Source organism: Glycine max, chromosome 8, assembly GCF_000004515.6.
Source record: "Glycine max cultivar Williams 82 chromosome 8, Glycine_max_v4.0, whole genome shotgun sequence".
Classification (NCBI taxonomy): Eukaryota; Viridiplantae; Streptophyta; class Magnoliopsida; order Fabales; family Fabaceae; genus Glycine; species Glycine max.
The window spans coordinates 13,069,253-13,088,142 of NC_038244.2; the positions used below are offsets into that span (position 1 = coordinate 13,069,253).

Below are 18,890 nucleotides of genomic sequence, written 5' to 3' on the forward strand. Positions count from 1 at the left end.
ATAGTACTCAATATATTTTTTTAATTAAAATTAAATTAATTTGATACAAATTTTTAATGTTTATATCTTTCCACAAAGTTAGAGAGTTAGGGAACAGAGAATTAGATGGGCTATATATATATATATTGAGAAATATTAGTAACACTCTCATATACATGTGTTTGGTTGTTTTGAATGAAAATGAATAAAATTGTGATGAATAAAAAGGATGAAAGAAAATAAAAAATAAAGTTGTTTGGTAGAGATGATAGAGGTATAAAAATAAAAGAATGAAAATTTTGAATTAAAGTGATTTAATAAAAAATAAAATAAAGTATTTTTATAAATTTAATTTTACTCATGTATTTTTCTTTTTTTTAGAACAAAAACTCTTTTTTGTCACTTTTATGATTATACATCGATATTCAGTTATAAAAAAGGAAATAAATAATGCCAAAATGCATATTCGAATATGTCCATGCAAGAAGATGATTTTGACACATGTGTTGTGTATTAGAAAAAAGGTTATTCAATTACGTTTTTAATACTATATTTGATTATGGAAGGAAAGATATTCTATGCTTAACATAATTTAATTGAATATGCATGCAATATAATTGATTTTTGATTTTCTAAGATGCATGTAGAAGTTATTTTTATTGGCATTGGTTAGGCCACACCAATTTATATCATGTTACAAGATAAATGATAGTTTTGAAAACATATAAAAGTCATGATATAAACTTTCAATGTATTTTATGTCATTTTTAGAGTTTAATTAAAGTGAGAGTCCTTCTATTTTTGGATAACTTTCGTTGTTCATTATATTCGTACGGAGAAATGAAAGTTTGGCTTTCCACTTATTACGTTGAAACTCTCAATTTCACTCATAGTAACAACATCCATGATTCTCTCTTGATTTATATTTAAAACCTATCAATTGTTATGATTTTTAATAAATTTTAAATCATATATAGTGATATATAGAGTATTAGAAATAGAATGTCAAATTTAGGTCCTTTTTATTTTTGATCTTTTAAATTTAAATTTAAATTTATATTTTAGTCCCTCAATTTTAAAAAATATTTTAATAATTTATTTTGCGATAGAAAAAATTGTTAAAGTTACGGATAAAAGCTGCCAAAATCAGTTAAGAGGGAATTTTTTTTCCGATATTCAAGGACTAAAAAAAGTAAATCTAATTTTGGAATCGAAAACAAAAATACCCAAATTTAAGGAAAAAAACCATAGGCAAAATCAAAATAAAAGATAGAAGTTATTTTTTCCTAAAAATAAAATAAAACCCAAGCTATATATTATTTTCTCCCTTCTCGTGGTAAGTAGGGTCCACTTCCGAGTGAGCCAAAACCAAAACTCACACCTTTCGCATCCGTCAGCTCTCAATCCCATTCGGAACCAAATTTCAATTCCACCAAAAACCCTAATTTCCTTTCTCTCTAACTCTTAGATCTTCACGTTTTAGGGCTTTCTCCACCTTCCGCAATGGTAAGTGTTTTCCCTTCGCTTCCGATTTCATTTTTTTATTTATTTATCTGTGGCTCAATTTTTTACTACACAGTTTCGCAATTCTCAATCTTTGCTTTATTTATTTTTTATTCATGTAGAATTAATTTTCTGCCATCGTAACTTTTGAAACTCCCTTTTAATCGGTTTGAATGTTTTTTTTTTCTTTTTTGAATTTAACGACTTGGATGTTGTAATAATTGATGAGATACTCAAACTGAGATATATTAAATTAAATGATTTGTTCTTGGTGTATTTATGCTGTTTATTATGATATGGGCTATGATAATATATGCTAATTAATTGTTCTGGTTTGAGCTACAGCACAAATTGGGAAGAGGTCATCGTGACAAACTCCAGCAGTTCATAACAATAACTGGAGCCAGGTGATTTCATAGTTGCCTATGATTTAGTTGCTTCATTTGAAGGTTTTAAATTGTGATTGCGCTGCGGTTTTTGAAATAGTATATAATTGAGGGCAAATGTGACTGCAGTTGTGGTTATAATATGGTTGAGGAGACCTCCAAAACCTCAATATTGCAGCCTCAGTTGCGGTTGCTTTCCACAATTAGAAACTATGCTTAATTTGATTTCACATGTCCTTTGGGTGCATGTGATGGTTTGTCCATTGCATTTGAATCTCTGAATTTTACTTTTATTATATATTATATTATATTATATATATTACGAATTATATTACTAATTACAAAAGATATTCAGTTAGTGTGTATTGTGTGTTGAATTTGGATGGGTTTGGGGTGGGGGGAGAGAGTTGGGATCTTTGTATTCAACCTCGGATCGAAAGCCTCTGTGATTTTCTGTTTTTGATCTGAATTTTTTTGATGTTCCTTGGATTGATTAGTTTGTCTGATATTGACAGACGAGTGTGTGATCATTCTTGGAAGGGTTATATTTTCTACATCAATTATGATTATGATTTGCTTCAGATACCTTGTTGATACTTAATGTATTTTAGTCTGGTTCATGTACTTTGTCGGTTACTTCAGCTGAATATTTTTTTTGTGGGTAAATTTTTTTGAATTTATATCATGCAAGTCAATTGCATCTTTAACTTCTGACATATTTGAAAACAATGTTTGTATTTTCAGCGAGAAACTAGCCCTGCAGGCTCTGAAGGCTAGTGATTGGCATCTTGAAGGAGCATTTGATTTCTTTTACAGCCAACCCCAGCTTAAAACATTTACTGATTCTAGGCACTTGGAGGAGCTATACAATAGATATAAAGGTTAGCAATAAAGGTGAAAATAAAATTGAGACACTGATAGCTTTTAAAATAGTCTGATCCGCACAACAACCAATTGGTGTGGAAACATGAAAAATAAATAAAAAAAAAACAGTATCATATGTGTAAAATGCTTATCAACTATGGCATAATTTTTCTATCCCTTGAGGTTTCACCCTGGTGAATAAGAAGTAAATTTGTCTACGCAATTTATTGTTATTTTGAGTGAGCATGGGTGTTTCATCCCTATTTAAAATTAATTACTGCGCTTGTCAATTAAACTTGGAAGCATTCTAAGATAGAGTATCAACAACAACAACAACAACAACGCCTTATCCCACTAGGTGGGGTCGGCTACATGGATCAACTTCCGCCATAATGTTCTATCAAGTACCATACTTCGATCCAAACCATTAATTTCGAGATCCTTTTTGATAACCTCTCTTATAGTCTTTTTGGGTCTTCCTCTGTCTCGAATTGTTTGTCTTCTCTCCATCTGGTCTACTCTCCTCACTACAGAGTTTACCGGTCTTCTCTCTACATGCCCAAACCACCTAAGTCTATTTTCCACCATCTTCTCTACAATAGGCGCTACTCCAACCCTCTCTCTAATAGCTTCGTTTCTAATTTTATCCTGTCGATCTTACCACACATCCACCGCAACATCCTCATCTCCGCTACACCTACTTTATTCTCATGTTGGCTCTTGACCGCCCAACATTCTGTTCCGTACAAAATCGCCGGTCTTACCGCAGTCTGATAAAACTTTCCCTTTAGCTTGATCGGTACCTTTGCATCACATAACACCCCCGATGCTTTTCTCCATTTCATCCATCCTGCTTGAATGCGATGATTCACATCCCCTTCAATTTCCCCATCATCCTGTATTACAGACCCAAGATATTTAAACCGTGTGACTTGAGGGATAATATGGTCTCCTATTTTCACCTCTGAGTTAGAAACCCTCCTTCTTTTGTTGAACTTACATTCCATATACTCCGATTTGCTTCTGCTTAGGCGAAAGCCATGTGTTTCTAGAGCTCGTCTCCAAGTTTCCAACCTCTCATTCAACTCCTCCCTCGACTCTCCAAGGAGGACTATGTCATCTGCAAAAAGCATGCATCTCGGCGCTATCTCTTGGATTTGTTCCGTGAGGACATCCAGAATTAAGGTAAAAAGGTAGGGGCTAAGGGTTGACCCTTGATGAGATCCAATGTAGTTGTTCCTTTGTATGAGAATAAGGTATGTTGGATATGAGATCCAATAACTTTTGCATGTAAGCTTTTACATTAAAAAAGTTAATCAAGGACATTTTTATTTTGGCTGAGATGCAGCATATATGAACATTACTAGTTGTTTATTTCTAAGTTATTCAATAATACCTGTTGATTAGTGGCTATCATTTATCAAATATATGTACATTATGCCTGTCTGCTAATCCTTTATTGCACTAATTTCTATACAGATGCATATGTTGATATGATTTTGGCAGATGGTATCACTCTCCTTTGCAATGATATCCAGGTTACTGTTTCTGAATGCAAATTAAAATTTCTTGATTCATTTATCTTTATAGTTTACATTTATTCACCTGTATGTAATCACAGAGTCTGTTGTAAAGATGTGAACAGTACTTGCAAGTTGCAAGCACTAATTCCGGAGATTTTGTTTGGAATTTGAGCTGAATTGCTATCAAATGCTTTAGGAATTTTGGAATTGGATTATTTTAAGGCATCCAATTAGGGGAAACTGGGAAAGGTTTATTACTGTTCTTCAGAATAAATGAGAGTAGTGGAGATAAAGAGAAAAGAAGAAGAAAACATAGAGTTCATACCTTGGGTTCTTAGGCATAACACCTAACAGATGAACTTTATTTATTCTTGGAGTATAGCTTTGGCTAAGATAAATTGAGACATTGGGACATGTAGTTGAAAACCTAATTACCTAAGATACAAGTTTAATGTTAAAAAGATGGAAGGAACACAATAGGAATAGATTAGTATGTGATTAAGGGTGATTGAAAATGTAAACTACTAAAGGGATTTGGGAATGCCTAGGAGTGTCATTTTGGGCTGTGATTAGGAAGAAGTAAAGGAGAAGTTTTGATTCTTTTGAATGGAATGGAATCAAATGTATTTCTAGATGTTTCATCTTATTTTAAATAATTCAAATAATAAAACTTAGTAGTATTCCATTTAGTTCCACTTTATTTCATCTCTTTTCATCAATTTAACAATAATTGCCGAATTCTTCCAAGAAGAATAAGAGTCAAATCTGAATACAAGAAAAATGAAGGTTGGTTATCACCATGTGAAAATGAATGTGTCATATATATATATATCTCAGATGTGATACTCATTTCCTGTATCATGTTTATGTTGGTTAGTACATCTCAGTTTCATAGGTCTTGATACCCATATGGAATTCTGATATTTAAGTATCTTATCTATCTATTCAGTGTTCTTGAGTTTTAATTCATTCATAAGGTGAAGATAATTTTTGTTCGAAGAGTAATTGATGCTTGATTCTTCTTTTCCTTTGCAGGTGGATCCTCAAGATATAGTAATGGTACGGATATGTTTTAAACAATATTTCAATTCTGAATCATGCATAATTGCTGGGTTATTTATTCTTTCCTTCATTAATATGATCTTATGTGTAAGGTTATACTTTAAAAAACTGCTATTTAAACAATGATTACATAAGTTACAAACACCTATTAAATGTGAAAACTAAAGATACAGGTGCTGCTAACTAACTTTAGTTGGTAGTAATTATGGTTATTTGAGGGTGCTTTTCCTTTCATCAGAGTTAGATATACATGGATAATAAGTTATAATAGATGTCACCGACATGTCTACATTTCACCATCAGTCAGTCATTTCCTTAGTGTAAAAGCTCTAAATTTATGATTTCTGACAAATATTAACCATAGCAAGATAAGATTCTGTTTAAGGAAATAAAATAAAGAACAATAATGCTCTGACTTATTTGTGTAAGTGGGTGATGATTGGTTCCTGTACGACGAAATATGCAATATTTGTAAATGAAGAGTTTGCAATTTTAAATGAATAGTTGTTGAGCATAAAATTTTCATCTGTTTACACTTCCTACTGTTAGTGTGAACTCAGCTGCACAATGAGTTTATTTAGATGACAAGGGAATGCTTTAGGTAACTGGGAATATTGGAATTTTTGCAGTTAGTTCTTTCATGGCACATGAAGGCTGGCACCATGTGTGAATTTTCCAAGAAGGAGTTTATTGAAGGTCTACAATCTTTGGGGTGTGTATTTTTTTGTAATTTTGAAATGATTTTTCTTTCTATAATGATTAAGTCTCAGTTGAAAACCTTATATAATTGTTGCAGGATTGATTCTCTGGAAAAGTTCCGTGAAAAGATACCTTATATGCGCTCTGAGCTGAAAGATGAACGTATGGGCAACAGTATTTAGATTACAGATCAAAACTAGTTTTAGTCATACAATTTATAATTCACTTGTCACTATAAATTATCTCCAGCAATATTTTGATAAGCTCCCTGAAATATATTCATTGTTTTTGATTGTCCAGAGAAATTCCGTGAGATATATAATTTTGCTTTTGGCTGGGCAAAAGAGAAGGTATGCATCCTTGTCTTATTTCCTCTGCTCCTCTCTAATGTAGCTTAAGTGCTCAACTATTTTGCATGGCTGTAAGTGATAAACTAAGGCCATGACCTAATTTAAATAATGCATTTGGACATAATACAATCTACTAGTTCATACTGTGATGGAACAGGGAATATCTTGGGAAACTGAGTCAAATGATAACAAATTTGATTAATTGATTACTTCTGAGTTATTCTTAAAAATTGATTTTTTATGTTCCTTTAGTTTGGAATTTTTTGGTCTAGATTTTCAACAATGCAGTATGTTGAATGACATTGAAAGTTTGAAACAGGGCTTGAGATCTCTCTTATGTAGTCAAATCCAATTTCTTCTTTCTTGCTTCCCGAGGTTCAAGATGCTGTGCAATATTTGATTGCTAGGCTACCCCTGCATGCTTCTTGCATATGTGTTTTTTGGTTAATTAAAAAATTTGGTCCCTGCACCTATATACTTTTTTTTTTAATTTTAATCCTTCATAAAAAACCAGTTACAAATCAGCCTTGCTGTTATAATTTTGGAAAAGTAGGGACTGATTTGTAAACATCTTTTTCATGTAAGAACCAAATTGTAGAGGTGTTCTTAATGTTGGGACCAATTTTTTTTTATTTTTTATATATCAAATATAAGGACTAATTTTGAATTTAATTTTTAAACATTGTTCATTTTCAATGTCTGGTGATGGTTATTGGTTATATTCATTCTAGTTGTATGCAGAATATTCAATACTACTGATGGCTTTGCAATTATTATGCTAGGGTTGCTTCATGTTCTTCACCAGTTTTCAAAAATTAAAATAACATATTGATGTATTTGTTATTATTATTTATGATTAATGGCTTTGCATTTCGTTCTTTTGGTGGACCCACTTACTGTATCTAGTATTTATGAAATTTCAAAGTTTAAGTAACTGAAAATATATATGTTCAAGAGTCTATCTTATGCTGACAAGACTATATTAATGACTTTAAAAGTCTGTCTTAGGATCATGGGGTTTGTATTTCATTGACTACTAATTGCTTTATGATAAAGTTCTCTGCATAATGGTGCAACATATTGGAAATATCGGATGCTAAAGGGGTTAATGTTCTTACTCTTGAAAGGAAGGAACATCAAAGTAGGATGCAAATGATTTACTTGCCTCCAATGAATGATTTGATGCTAGTGTGTTTTGGTATACGTTAGCAATTGTGAGATCTATGACTGCCTTGAGCATCTAGGGTCGAGTATAAATTCACTGTCGATTTCAGTACTGTTTTGATTCTTTCATTTTGAATGTGTATGCAACAGTAATTTTCAAGTTACCTTTTGCAGGGTCAAAAATCTCTTGCATTGGATACTGCTATTGGTATGTGGCAATTATTATTTGCTGAGAAGCAGTGGCCGCTGGTTGATCATTGGTGCCAGTTCTTGCAGGTAATATACTTGATTATTATTCATATACACCTTTTTAACTTTCTCAAGTTATGTTGTGAAGCTTTCTTATTAGGATGGCTCTCTGTGGGATCTGCTAATACTCGATCGTTTTACTTAAATTGATAATTTTGATACTACATACTCAGGCTCGGCATAACAAAGCAATATCTAGGGACACATGGTCTCAGCTTTTGGAGTTTGCAAAGGTAAAATAATAAACTATTAATCCTTACAGTAAACATAGTCAATGGTGCCCTCATAATGTGAATGAACACTTCCTGTCTTGATAGGGATTTATTGTTGCATGAATATATCTATATCTATGCTTGATCTCTGGCCATCTGTCTTTTATTCTGTTTTTCTCATTTTGTTTGCGTATGATCATCTTGCACTTGGTGGCTAGTTATAGTATCCAAGCTATGTCATTTTAAATCATTAAGGTCTTCTTTCTATCTTGACTGCTGGGGATTTATTTTAGGATTATAACCTCTCTATGTTTTGGGTATAAAGTGGCATGAGCCAAACATGAAATTAACTGGAATATGAATATTCCCATGCAAATATTATAAAGGTTAAACTCTTGAAATGACAATAAAAAAATTCTCAAGACCCCTAACTTTTCAATTGAAACCCTGATCAACATGATCACATTTTACATTGATGGTTGCTGTTGTAATATATCCACGCTTAAAAGTGTGATGTAAAAGAAATATTTTTCTTTCATTGTTCCTTGGTTTTACTTCAATTCTTGGAAAAATGGAAAGATATTGAATGTGAAATGTTAGTTTTTTCTTTTAGTACCCGATCAGCTGGATATTGGGAAATATGCTTTCAATAGTACTGGAAGTGTTTTTACCTACTACCCCCAACCCTAAGAAAATAGCCAAAATATAAAGGGCTTTAGGGCATCTATTGAGATTATATTAAGCCATGTGAGATGTAAACCGTCAACTTCATTTTCTGGTCACCCACCTATAGATTGAGAAGAACTCCGGTTTGCTTGTACTGTTTTTTCAAATGACAATGCTGGTGAATCTTTTAATGATATTTTTATGATAGTATGTTGTTTGGCTTTATGAAGTAACACAAAAACCACTAATATTTGTCATGCTGTTTGCAGACTGTTGGCTCAAATTTATCTGATTATGATGCCGAAGGTGCTTGGCCATATCTTATTGATGAATTTGTGGAGTATCTCAACGAGAATGGCATAATCCAAAATGATCTGATCAATGATTCTAGTCTAAAACGATGATGCATTCAAATCTCAATAAATTGTTATTTAAGAGAATTTGATGGAGTCTCTTGTGATGAGTTGTGCTATTCTGTGATTGAACTCCTCTTTGTTATTAAGTGGGATTCGGTCTAAATTCAAAGGGGACATGGCTGCTAGAGCAAACTCATTCTTACTGACAAGTAGTAGCATCATTTGTGAGATTGTTGATATGGCATATGAATTTCCTTGGGAAGTATTGTGGAATTAGTAATGGGAGCCTACTAATTCCACGGTGTTATAGTTTCTGGTCTCTTTTTAATTTAATAATTAATTCTTGAACGATGTCTTGATAGAAGATAAGAGACTTACGTGATTGTGATTGGCTGTCCTTGTTTCTGGTCTAGTTTCATCTTGTATAATATGTGGCACCAAGTTATTAAAACATTCATGAAATAGAGAAGGGGAAAAAATAACTATGTTGTGGGTCTGTTTTCCTTTGGAACTATTTAGAAGCAATACCTTGCATATCGGTTCTATATGCTCCTACAATATGGTATGTTGTTTATTTGGATATTTAAAAATTTGTCATCTTAAAATTTGGAGAATTCTGAAAATATTAGTACAAGTCATCAAGGGACAATGTGCGAGGTTAGTTTTTTTTCCTTCTTTTTTTCTTTTTCATTTATTATCATGAAATTTCGGATATATATATATATATATATATATATATATATATATATATATATATATATATATAATTTAAGGATATTATCATATTTTATCGTTTAATCAATTTTTTTTCACGTGTCTTTTTTCAATGATTTTCTTATATATATGGATTTTTTAAGTTAAATGATAAATTATGATAATATTCTTAAATTAAAATTTGAAAAATAAAAGGTTCAACAATTTTTTATTTTAAATTTTTTGGTGTTAATGCTACTGTACACCAGCTAGGATCGATATTAGAATTGATTAAATTAGTTTTGGTCTTTAATTTTATTATTAAGATTTAATTTGGTCTTTTTTTAATTCAATTTGATTTTTTGTTTTTTAAAATAATTTGTTTTTTAGAAAATGTATATTTTGTGATGAATTAAAATTACTTAGTGATAATTTTACGTTCATAAAGTGTGATTTTTAAATATCGTTATTTCAGTTTAGATGAAGGATTAAATTGAATAGATTTAAAAATGATTAAATATAATTTTTGTTGCTATAATTTTTTCTTTTCATATTAATTTTTATAAAATGTGTTTATTTTATTTTTTATCCTTAAAGTATATTAGATAACACTTTTAACAATAAAAAAAATATTTTGAGCAGTGAATTAAAGTGCTTTAATGACTAAAAACAAAACAAATACAATTATAAGAACTAAAAGAAAAAATTTATTTTTGTAAGGATGTTAATAAAAAAATGTTGAATTATAAGGATAACAAAGATATTTAAGCCTTTAAAAAAATTAAATGATCAAATTAAATCTAAGAGTAACATTCTCATATATATATATATATATATATATATATATATATATATATTTTTTTTTTTTTAATGATTTGTACTTAGTTGGGAGTTGGATGCTTTTTCGAGTGTTTTCTTTTTTCTGGGAATTTGAGCTTAGACAGTTTTGGTATGCAAGTTGTGGCTATGTACAATCTCAAAAAGACTATCACATTTTTAGTTTCTCAAATTGAAAATTTGTTTTTATTATTATAAAGCTTAAATTAAGTGTTTAAAATCACATCATTTTCAAGTGTTCTGATAATTGGAAGTTTGCTCATGGTAAAAAGGGTTATGAACGTTGGAGAAGAAAAAGATTAGACTCATGTGTTCAAAATCACACCATTTTTAAACTCGTAATATAACTCAAATCTGAAAATAAAATTACAAAAGTAACCAAAAGGTCACACTCAAATTCAAATGTCGTGTAGAAGGCATTAAACCACACGATTAAGTCCAATTTGCGTCAGAGAGAGATATAGGAGACTTGACTCGATAGATTAGGAACTTGAAATCACTGCATTGAGCGAGACAAATTGAGAGCGTCACAAGGTAAAAAGGGAGAATGTTGCAAGACAGAGAATGAGATCGTCGCAAGATAGAGAGAACAAGAATGTTGAGAGGGTGATTTCCACAAGGGGATGTCTATATAACGATCTTAAAAAAATATTGTTGGTATTACGTGATATTTTATATAATGACTTAATTTTTGTCACGACTATAATGAACTTCTAATCAAGAATTAAATATTTAAAGTTAGATTACAGGATATGAACATTTACTTCATGGCATGAACTTAGGAGGTCACCTGAGGCATAAAAATAATACTAGAATGTTGAATACAATACTAAAGAAAAGAGGATATGATAGCATATTGGCCCAAAAAATGCCATTGAGTTAAGGGAGTTAATATTTGCCCTTACCCTGTTTGCTATTGACCTTACAAATTTGAGTGCCAAGGCAAACCCTCCCCTTGCCCCTTCACCTTTCCTGTGCCCCCAACCCAACAACATCGGGTGCTGCTCTTGACACTAGATCTGCGTGCGTGACCCCTTCTACCAAGGTCAAACTACCACCGCACTGGTGCAAAGTCACCTCTACAACTCCATCCGCACCCACACACACTTCCACCTACCCAAACAACTCAGCCAAACCCCACCTGTGCGTGCACTATGCCACCAAGCTGCATACCGCTTGAAATATATAAATATTTAGGGTGCTGTTAACAGTACTGAGTAGCCTGAATTGAATAAGGTTGAGAGAAAAAAATATGATTTGATTGTTAATTTTGTAATGATGCAAAGTCTTTCGGTAACTAACAAAAAATTTGAAAAATAGAGTCGTCTGGTAACGGGTCCTCCTCTGCCTCATTAATTTCCATTTACTAAATTATTGTGTCCTGATATTCTGTTTCATATTTATTTATACATTGATTTTGTTCTTCTAGTTGGACATTCCTTGTGATCCAGCTAGTTTGATAAACATACTTCACTTTTGCCTGTAAAAAAACAAAAAAAAAAAGTGATTGAAAGATCTTGTAACTAGATTTTCAGATTCAATCTCGTTTAAAACATGGTTGGATATTAAAATTTACAAAAAAAAATAAAAATTTCATTGGTTATATATTAGAATACTAATCCCAACTTTTAGGCTCATTTTATAGTTCTAATATTCAAATAAAAAACACACATTTTAAAATATATGATTAAGATTAATTCTTAAAACCAATTCAATTGTATTTGATAATTTGAAATTAATTTAATTTGTTCAATTAGTTTGTATTAAAAATGAAATGTGTATCCATTATAAGAAAAACGTGCTAATTGAGAGTAACTCCTTCCCCCTTTGGATGATGTTTGATAAAATGGAAATTTTTGTTAGGGAATTAAGTGAGACTATTCATTAGGAATAAACATTGATGATTTATCAACATATTTGTGAACAATATGAGTCATAAAATTTACGCATAATTCTTGTAAAATATAATTTGCAAATTAAATCAACTTTGTTGATTCAATCTTAAGTCTTAACACAAAAATTTCTGAACATTTCTTAGAATTCTATGGATAAGGTCTTAAATTGAGCCTCCTGTTCACTTATGTTACAATTACAAGATATGAGGACGACCTTGATTAGCAAGATTATAAAAGAAATTATTTTAAGAAAATCATACCAAGCCTCTTGGAAGAGGGAAAATAGAATGGAAAAATGACTAAACAATAAAAGAAATCAAATTTACACATTCATAATTAATATCTCACCATTTAACCAATTGACCTGATTTGTCGTAAAAGAAAAGAAAAGAACAATTGAGCTAAACACATAAGACTTAAATAGCGAATATTAGGAGTTTAATTTTGTCATGTCAGTCATGTAAGCAAACATATGCTCAATTTATATCAAACTTAATTATTTGACTATATATGTTGATAGTTACATGAAATATGAAACTTATTAACAAATTTCATAACATATCATTAAATATAAATGTAAAGTGTATTTTAAATTAGAATTATTAATTCATATTTAAGGTTATTTACAATAAATAAAATGCATTTGACTCAAGAAATTGACATTTTTTTAAAAAAAAGGCTGAAGTGAAAAGCATCAAGAAAGAATAGAAAATCTCAACTAGATTGACATCCCTACTCAAACTATCCCATGGCGCCACACCACATATATTTATTAAATGATGAAATAAAACAGAATAAAAAAAACAAAATGACCACCTCTACCCACTAATACGGCGTGTGCCCCCCTCTCCCACACTCTAGGGTCCATGCTTTAAGTTTTGTTTGAGGTGTAGGGTTACGGTTTTATGGAGAGTAACCACTTCACCTTTGAATGTTGTTTTCTAAATTAATTATACTGGGATTTTTTTTAAAAAAATTAAAGATTTAAATGACCAAAGATGGAATAATTCAAGAATAAACATTGACAATTTATAAATATGTTTGTGAGCAGTCTTTATCATGAAATATACGCATAATTCTTCTAAAATATCAGTTGCAAATAATCTTTATTAATTCAATCTTAAGTCTTAATACAAAGATTTCTCGATGCTTTTTATTCTTTCATGGATGAGGTCTTGACCGGAGCCTCCTCTTCACCCAAGTGAACATTCTTCGACACGGAGCATCTTTTAAGGCAAGTACAATGAAGATTTGTCATATTGCATTCTCCATCATCAAAACCTTGTGTTTGACAAATTTGAAGACAAACTAGGTTAGAGGTGCATGGGCCTAGGAAATTTTTATTTTCGGGTATGCATTTTGATGTCGCAACTTGTATCGACATTTCTTCTACAATTGAAAATCATGTCAAAAGAAAATGTTATCACATTCAAAGATGTAAATATATAACTTTTTAACCAATGTTAATACACAGACACCTTACAGAGAGATAGAGACACTTACGAGCAAAAAAGAGAACGATGAACAAAATTGACGCGTAAATTTGTTTTGCCATGATTAGTTGATGGTCACCAAAGTGAAGAGTTTATTAGAAAATGGATGGTCAATCCTTATCAAATAGTGAATATATATAAATGTAAGATGTATTATATGAATGTCCATAGAATCTGATTTCATAACATATGTATTTAATTATTATAATAAATGACATTAATTCTAAGGTTACAAGATTCTCTCCAGTTGAAATGAAATCCCAAAAATTAAGTGTAACCAATAAGTTTTCTATCTCCGGTTAGTTATCGTCTCCGGTTAGTTATCGACTGTGAATACTTTCCACCAGTAATATTGTAAACAAAAATAAATCCAACTGTATAGTGTAATAATTTTCGTCTAGAAAAATATAGTGTAATAATTTATAAATAAGTAATTATTTTATTTGTTTAACTATAATAACTTTTCGGTTGTTACAAATTCAAACACATTCAAACATATATATATATTGTGGTACATATGAAATATATTATACTAATTAACTGTTTCTCAACTTCCATACTCAATTATTTGACTGCATATTGCAGTAGGTAAACATAGCTTTTAATGTTATTCAACAGTCAACTTTAACTATAATATATTAATATTTATACTTAATAAATATATTAAATTTAATTAATTGTTATATAAATTTATAGATGTATGACTTTTTATATGATTTTTTATATATTAAAATTATTTTTAATAAAATTTAATTTTTCAAAACTATAAAAAAATTCATTTCATTTGATATGAAAACATAAAAGCCATGTATCACATTAATTAAGCAAAAACGAATATTCCTAAAAAAAGAAGTAAAAAAACCATGACAATTAAAGTAAAGACATTTTTTTATCAAAAAAGTTAAACTGGAAATTAGCTAATTAAAAAAGACTTAGATTCATTTTTAGTCTGTATAATTTAACATTTTTTTTTTATTTTTGTGTATGTAATTTTTTTTTCATTACTTCTTGTAAAATATATTTATTTTGATTTTTTTTATCTTAAAGTGCTTTAGATATATTTTAAACAATAAAAAGTATTTTGAATACTGAAAAATCTAAAGTGTTTAAAGCACACAAAATAAAACAATAGTCATTCCTACCGAATGGCTAATCTGCAATCAACACATCGGTTAATATTGCTCTAATTCCTTAATTCAGTGTCATTGGATATGCTCTTAAATTAATGTGAGTTTGGTATAATCTTTAATAAAATATTGAATATATGAAACCAAATTCTTAATAAATAATAATAGAAACGTTTTTTTTAATAAAAAAGAAAAATGTTATAACACCACATGTTTCTTCTTCTTCTTCTTTATGTTTTTTTTGTTGATAAAAGCAAGACATCCATACCTGAAAGTCATCAAACTAATCTCTCAAGACTATGCACACACGGACATAAATTTTATCTCTTCATACAATGTTTTCTTCATACATACATGCAAAAACATCCTCTCGAACAACACTATGATCACAATCGTTCTTGTTAGTTAACATTTATTTAAAATCACAAAATTCTATGAATCTCACATTTTGTTTAATAAACATCTCCTAATTTTATAATTTTCAATAAATTTAAATTAATACCCTTCAATAGATATGTTTAAATCAATAATAAAGAATTTGTACCTATCACTGCTTTTATAATAATTGGTCGTATAAGTTTGTGTATTGCATAAAAAATTCGTAAAGTAAAACTTATTTAAGAAAATCATACCAAGCATCTTGGAAGAGGAAAAATATAATGGAAAAGGGACTAAACAAGAAAAGAAATAAAGTTTACACATTCATAATTAATATCTCACAATTTAATCAATTGACATGCTTTTTCGTAAAAGAAAATAACAATTGAGCTAAACGCATGAGACTTAAATAGAGAATATTGAAAGTTTAATTTGGTCATGTCAATCATGTAAGAAAACATATTCTCAATTAATATTAAACTTAATTATTTGACTATATATGTTGATAGTTACATGAAATATGAAACTTATTAAACAATTTCATAACATATCATTAAATATAAATGTAAGGTATTTTACATTAGAATTATTAATTCATATTTAAAGTTATATTTACAACAAATAAAATGCATTTGACTCAAGACATTGACATTTTTTTTAATAAGAGTGAAAAGCATCAAGTAAGAATAGAAAATCTCAACCAGATAGACACCCCTATCCAAACTATCCCATGGCGCCCCATCACAGAAATTTGTTAAATGATTAAATAAAAGAGAATAAAGTAGCTTTAAAAAAAAAAAAAGAAGCAAAATGACCCCCTCTATCCTCTAATAGGGCCGTTGCACCTCTCCCACACTCTAGGATCCATGTTTTAATTTTCGTTGGACCCCATTTAAGTGTAGGGTTAGAGTTTTATGGAGTGTTATATAAATTATATACATGTTTTTCAACAATTGCCAAAATAGGTTCACATGTTTTTTTTTGGAAAGAATTATTATTTTTAAAAAAAATACCCATTTCAGCTTCTTTAGAAAATGATCGATTAAATATTTTAATAAAGACTTATTTATTGTTGTATATCTTAACGCATTTTTGTATATGAAAAGCATAGACAAACAAGTCTTAAATTAAAAACCTTTATATCAACTTATTATTTTTTCCCAAAAATAAAAAACTATCAGTTTATATTAGCCAAAACCATATGTTATATACAAAATTCTACTCCTAATATCAGGAAAACAATTTTTATATACTTTATTTTTATGTAGTCACATCCTTCTATATTGTTTTATGAATCTTCTGAATTTTTAATATTTTATTGAGTTGACATTTTAATTTTTTCTGTTAATTTTTTTTATTAATTTATCAATCAATCTTGTTTTTAATAGTATAGACATAATTGAATATTTACATATCACTAAAAACAATAATTTTTTATCAATTAAATTAATATATAAATTTTCTAAGGGGTGTATGAGATTATGATTTTAAAAGAATATTTTATCATAAAAAAATATTGTGAATTTTAAAGATTACGTAGAAATATTATTACTTATCATATTTCTTTTTAAGGTTTTTATGATAGTTTGATTTTTAAGGGATTTATATCACAAAAACTTAAAGGATTTGAAAGGATTTATAAGATTTGAAAGGACTCTATGAATTTTAAAAAATACATTCAAAATTACAAGAGTTAATGAAAAAAATAATAAGAAATGATGAGGTTTGAATAAAAAAAAAGTAAAATCAATATATATTTTTTAATATTTTAATAGCTAAATTGATTTTTATTTTATGTCCTCCTATACTAAGTCTTCTTGCAATAACATCTTCTCATTCTTACTTTTGGATTTGAATAATAAATTTTAAAATATACACTGATTTTTTGATTATTTTTAATTAATAAAATTATTTCATCATAAATCTAATGACATGTTTAAATGATGTGCAATAATAAACATATACTAGAAGAGAGTGATGAGGATAAAAAATTTGTAAAAGATTACTGAGTTATGTGAAAAACAAAATTAAAAATAAAAACATTGCATTAAACAGGTGATGAACATGGTCAATGTAAGGAAAACATGATTAGTTTTGACATATAAGACAAACATTAACTTAGTTTAGAAAGTAAACAGAAAAATTTAGAGAGGGAAAGTATATTTGACAATTTGTTATTCCAAAAGAATAGGAGAAACACATATAACACAAGCATCTTGAAGAATCTTATTTTTTGGCAATTATTTGGTACATCTTTCAATTGAGTAGATGTTGGATATTGAGGTAGGGTATGTCTAATGAGAGAAAAGAAAGTTTGATAATCAATAGAAGAAGAAATAAAAGAGTTTAGCAAAATCTCAAGGATTTAGGTTGGATTGTTTGAAAGATATTTTATACTAAAAAATAACATGAAATTCATATTTAAAAATTTTATCAAAATTTGTATATTTTTTAATACCAAAAAGTTTTATATAAGTTATAAAAAATCCTAATTGAATTCACTGAATTTTGTTGTCCTCCTTAAAATATCTTAAATGTCTTAATTGAATATCACAAAATGTATTTATATTATCTACAAATTTTGATTAAATATCAATGAGTTTTTTATAAAAAAAAAATATTTCAAAAATATTTTGAAATCCTAATCGAATACATCGCCTAAATCTGATATTTTAAACCCATGTTCTTCTAATATTTAAATTATTTTTAATGAAATATTTTTTATAATTAAGTTATTTATATATAATTGTATTTTTATTTACTAACTAAATTTTAAATTGTAACAAGAAAAATGAGTTTTTAAAAGTATGAATGAGGTTATCCTTTTTCAGGCAAGAGGCGTCAACCAATTATACCGTGGCATGTCAAGTGTCGGTTTCTGAAACAATCCTTGCGGTAAAATAGTTTGGATATTCTTTTGTTGCAACGATAAATTGTTAGAAAAAATTGTTGTTTGTTAATGGCCTAATGAGATTTATCCCAGACTTCATTCCTGCCAACAATTGTTCACCTTATGTTATCAATTCCTCCATTGTTAACTTTAGAAGGAAAATTTATCTCGTCTTCTTGCAAAGCCTTTTGGTCTCTCTCTCAGCTTGCTATCATATTGTAAGTATGCATATGATTTTAATTTGTTTGTGTAGTACGGGGATGGTTGAATTGAAAAATTGTTGTTGCATCATGCTTGTGGCAAATGGGAATTCATTTCACATCTGGAAATAATATAATTATTTTGTGTTCTTTTGGGGGGAGAAATTTGGAATTAAGGGCGCCTTTGAATGTTTAAATGATTTTCTACATGGTGTCTCAAATGTCAATCTTGAAGGGTCTAAATGTTGAGCCACAGAATTTAATTAATCAATGTAACAATAAAATAGAACTGGACAAAAGCTCTGCGTGTTTTGATTTTTTACTTTGTTGAGCTGCATTTTTCTTTTCTTTTTTGAAAATAGAT

At 29.2% G+C, this 18,890-nt stretch overlaps 1 protein-coding gene across 1 annotated transcript; it reads left to right on the plus strand.

The window, feature by feature from the left end:
- Window positions 1-1,313: 1,313 nt before the first annotated feature.
- On the plus strand, window positions 1,314-9,498 carry LOC100795410 (DCN1-like protein 2). Its single transcript, XM_003531433.5, has 11 exons — window positions 1,314-1,485; window positions 1,828-1,889; window positions 2,613-2,749; window positions 4,212-4,270; window positions 5,291-5,314; window positions 5,947-6,029; window positions 6,114-6,178; window positions 6,317-6,366; window positions 7,705-7,806; window positions 7,953-8,012; window positions 8,927-9,498. The coding sequence occupies exons 1-11, from the start codon at window positions 1,483-1,485 to the stop codon at window positions 9,059-9,061; spliced, it is 780 nt and encodes a 259-aa protein (XP_003531481.1). The 5' UTR covers window positions 1,314-1,482; the 3' UTR covers window positions 9,062-9,498.
- The last annotated feature ends 9,392 nt before the right edge of the window (window positions 9,499-18,890 follow it).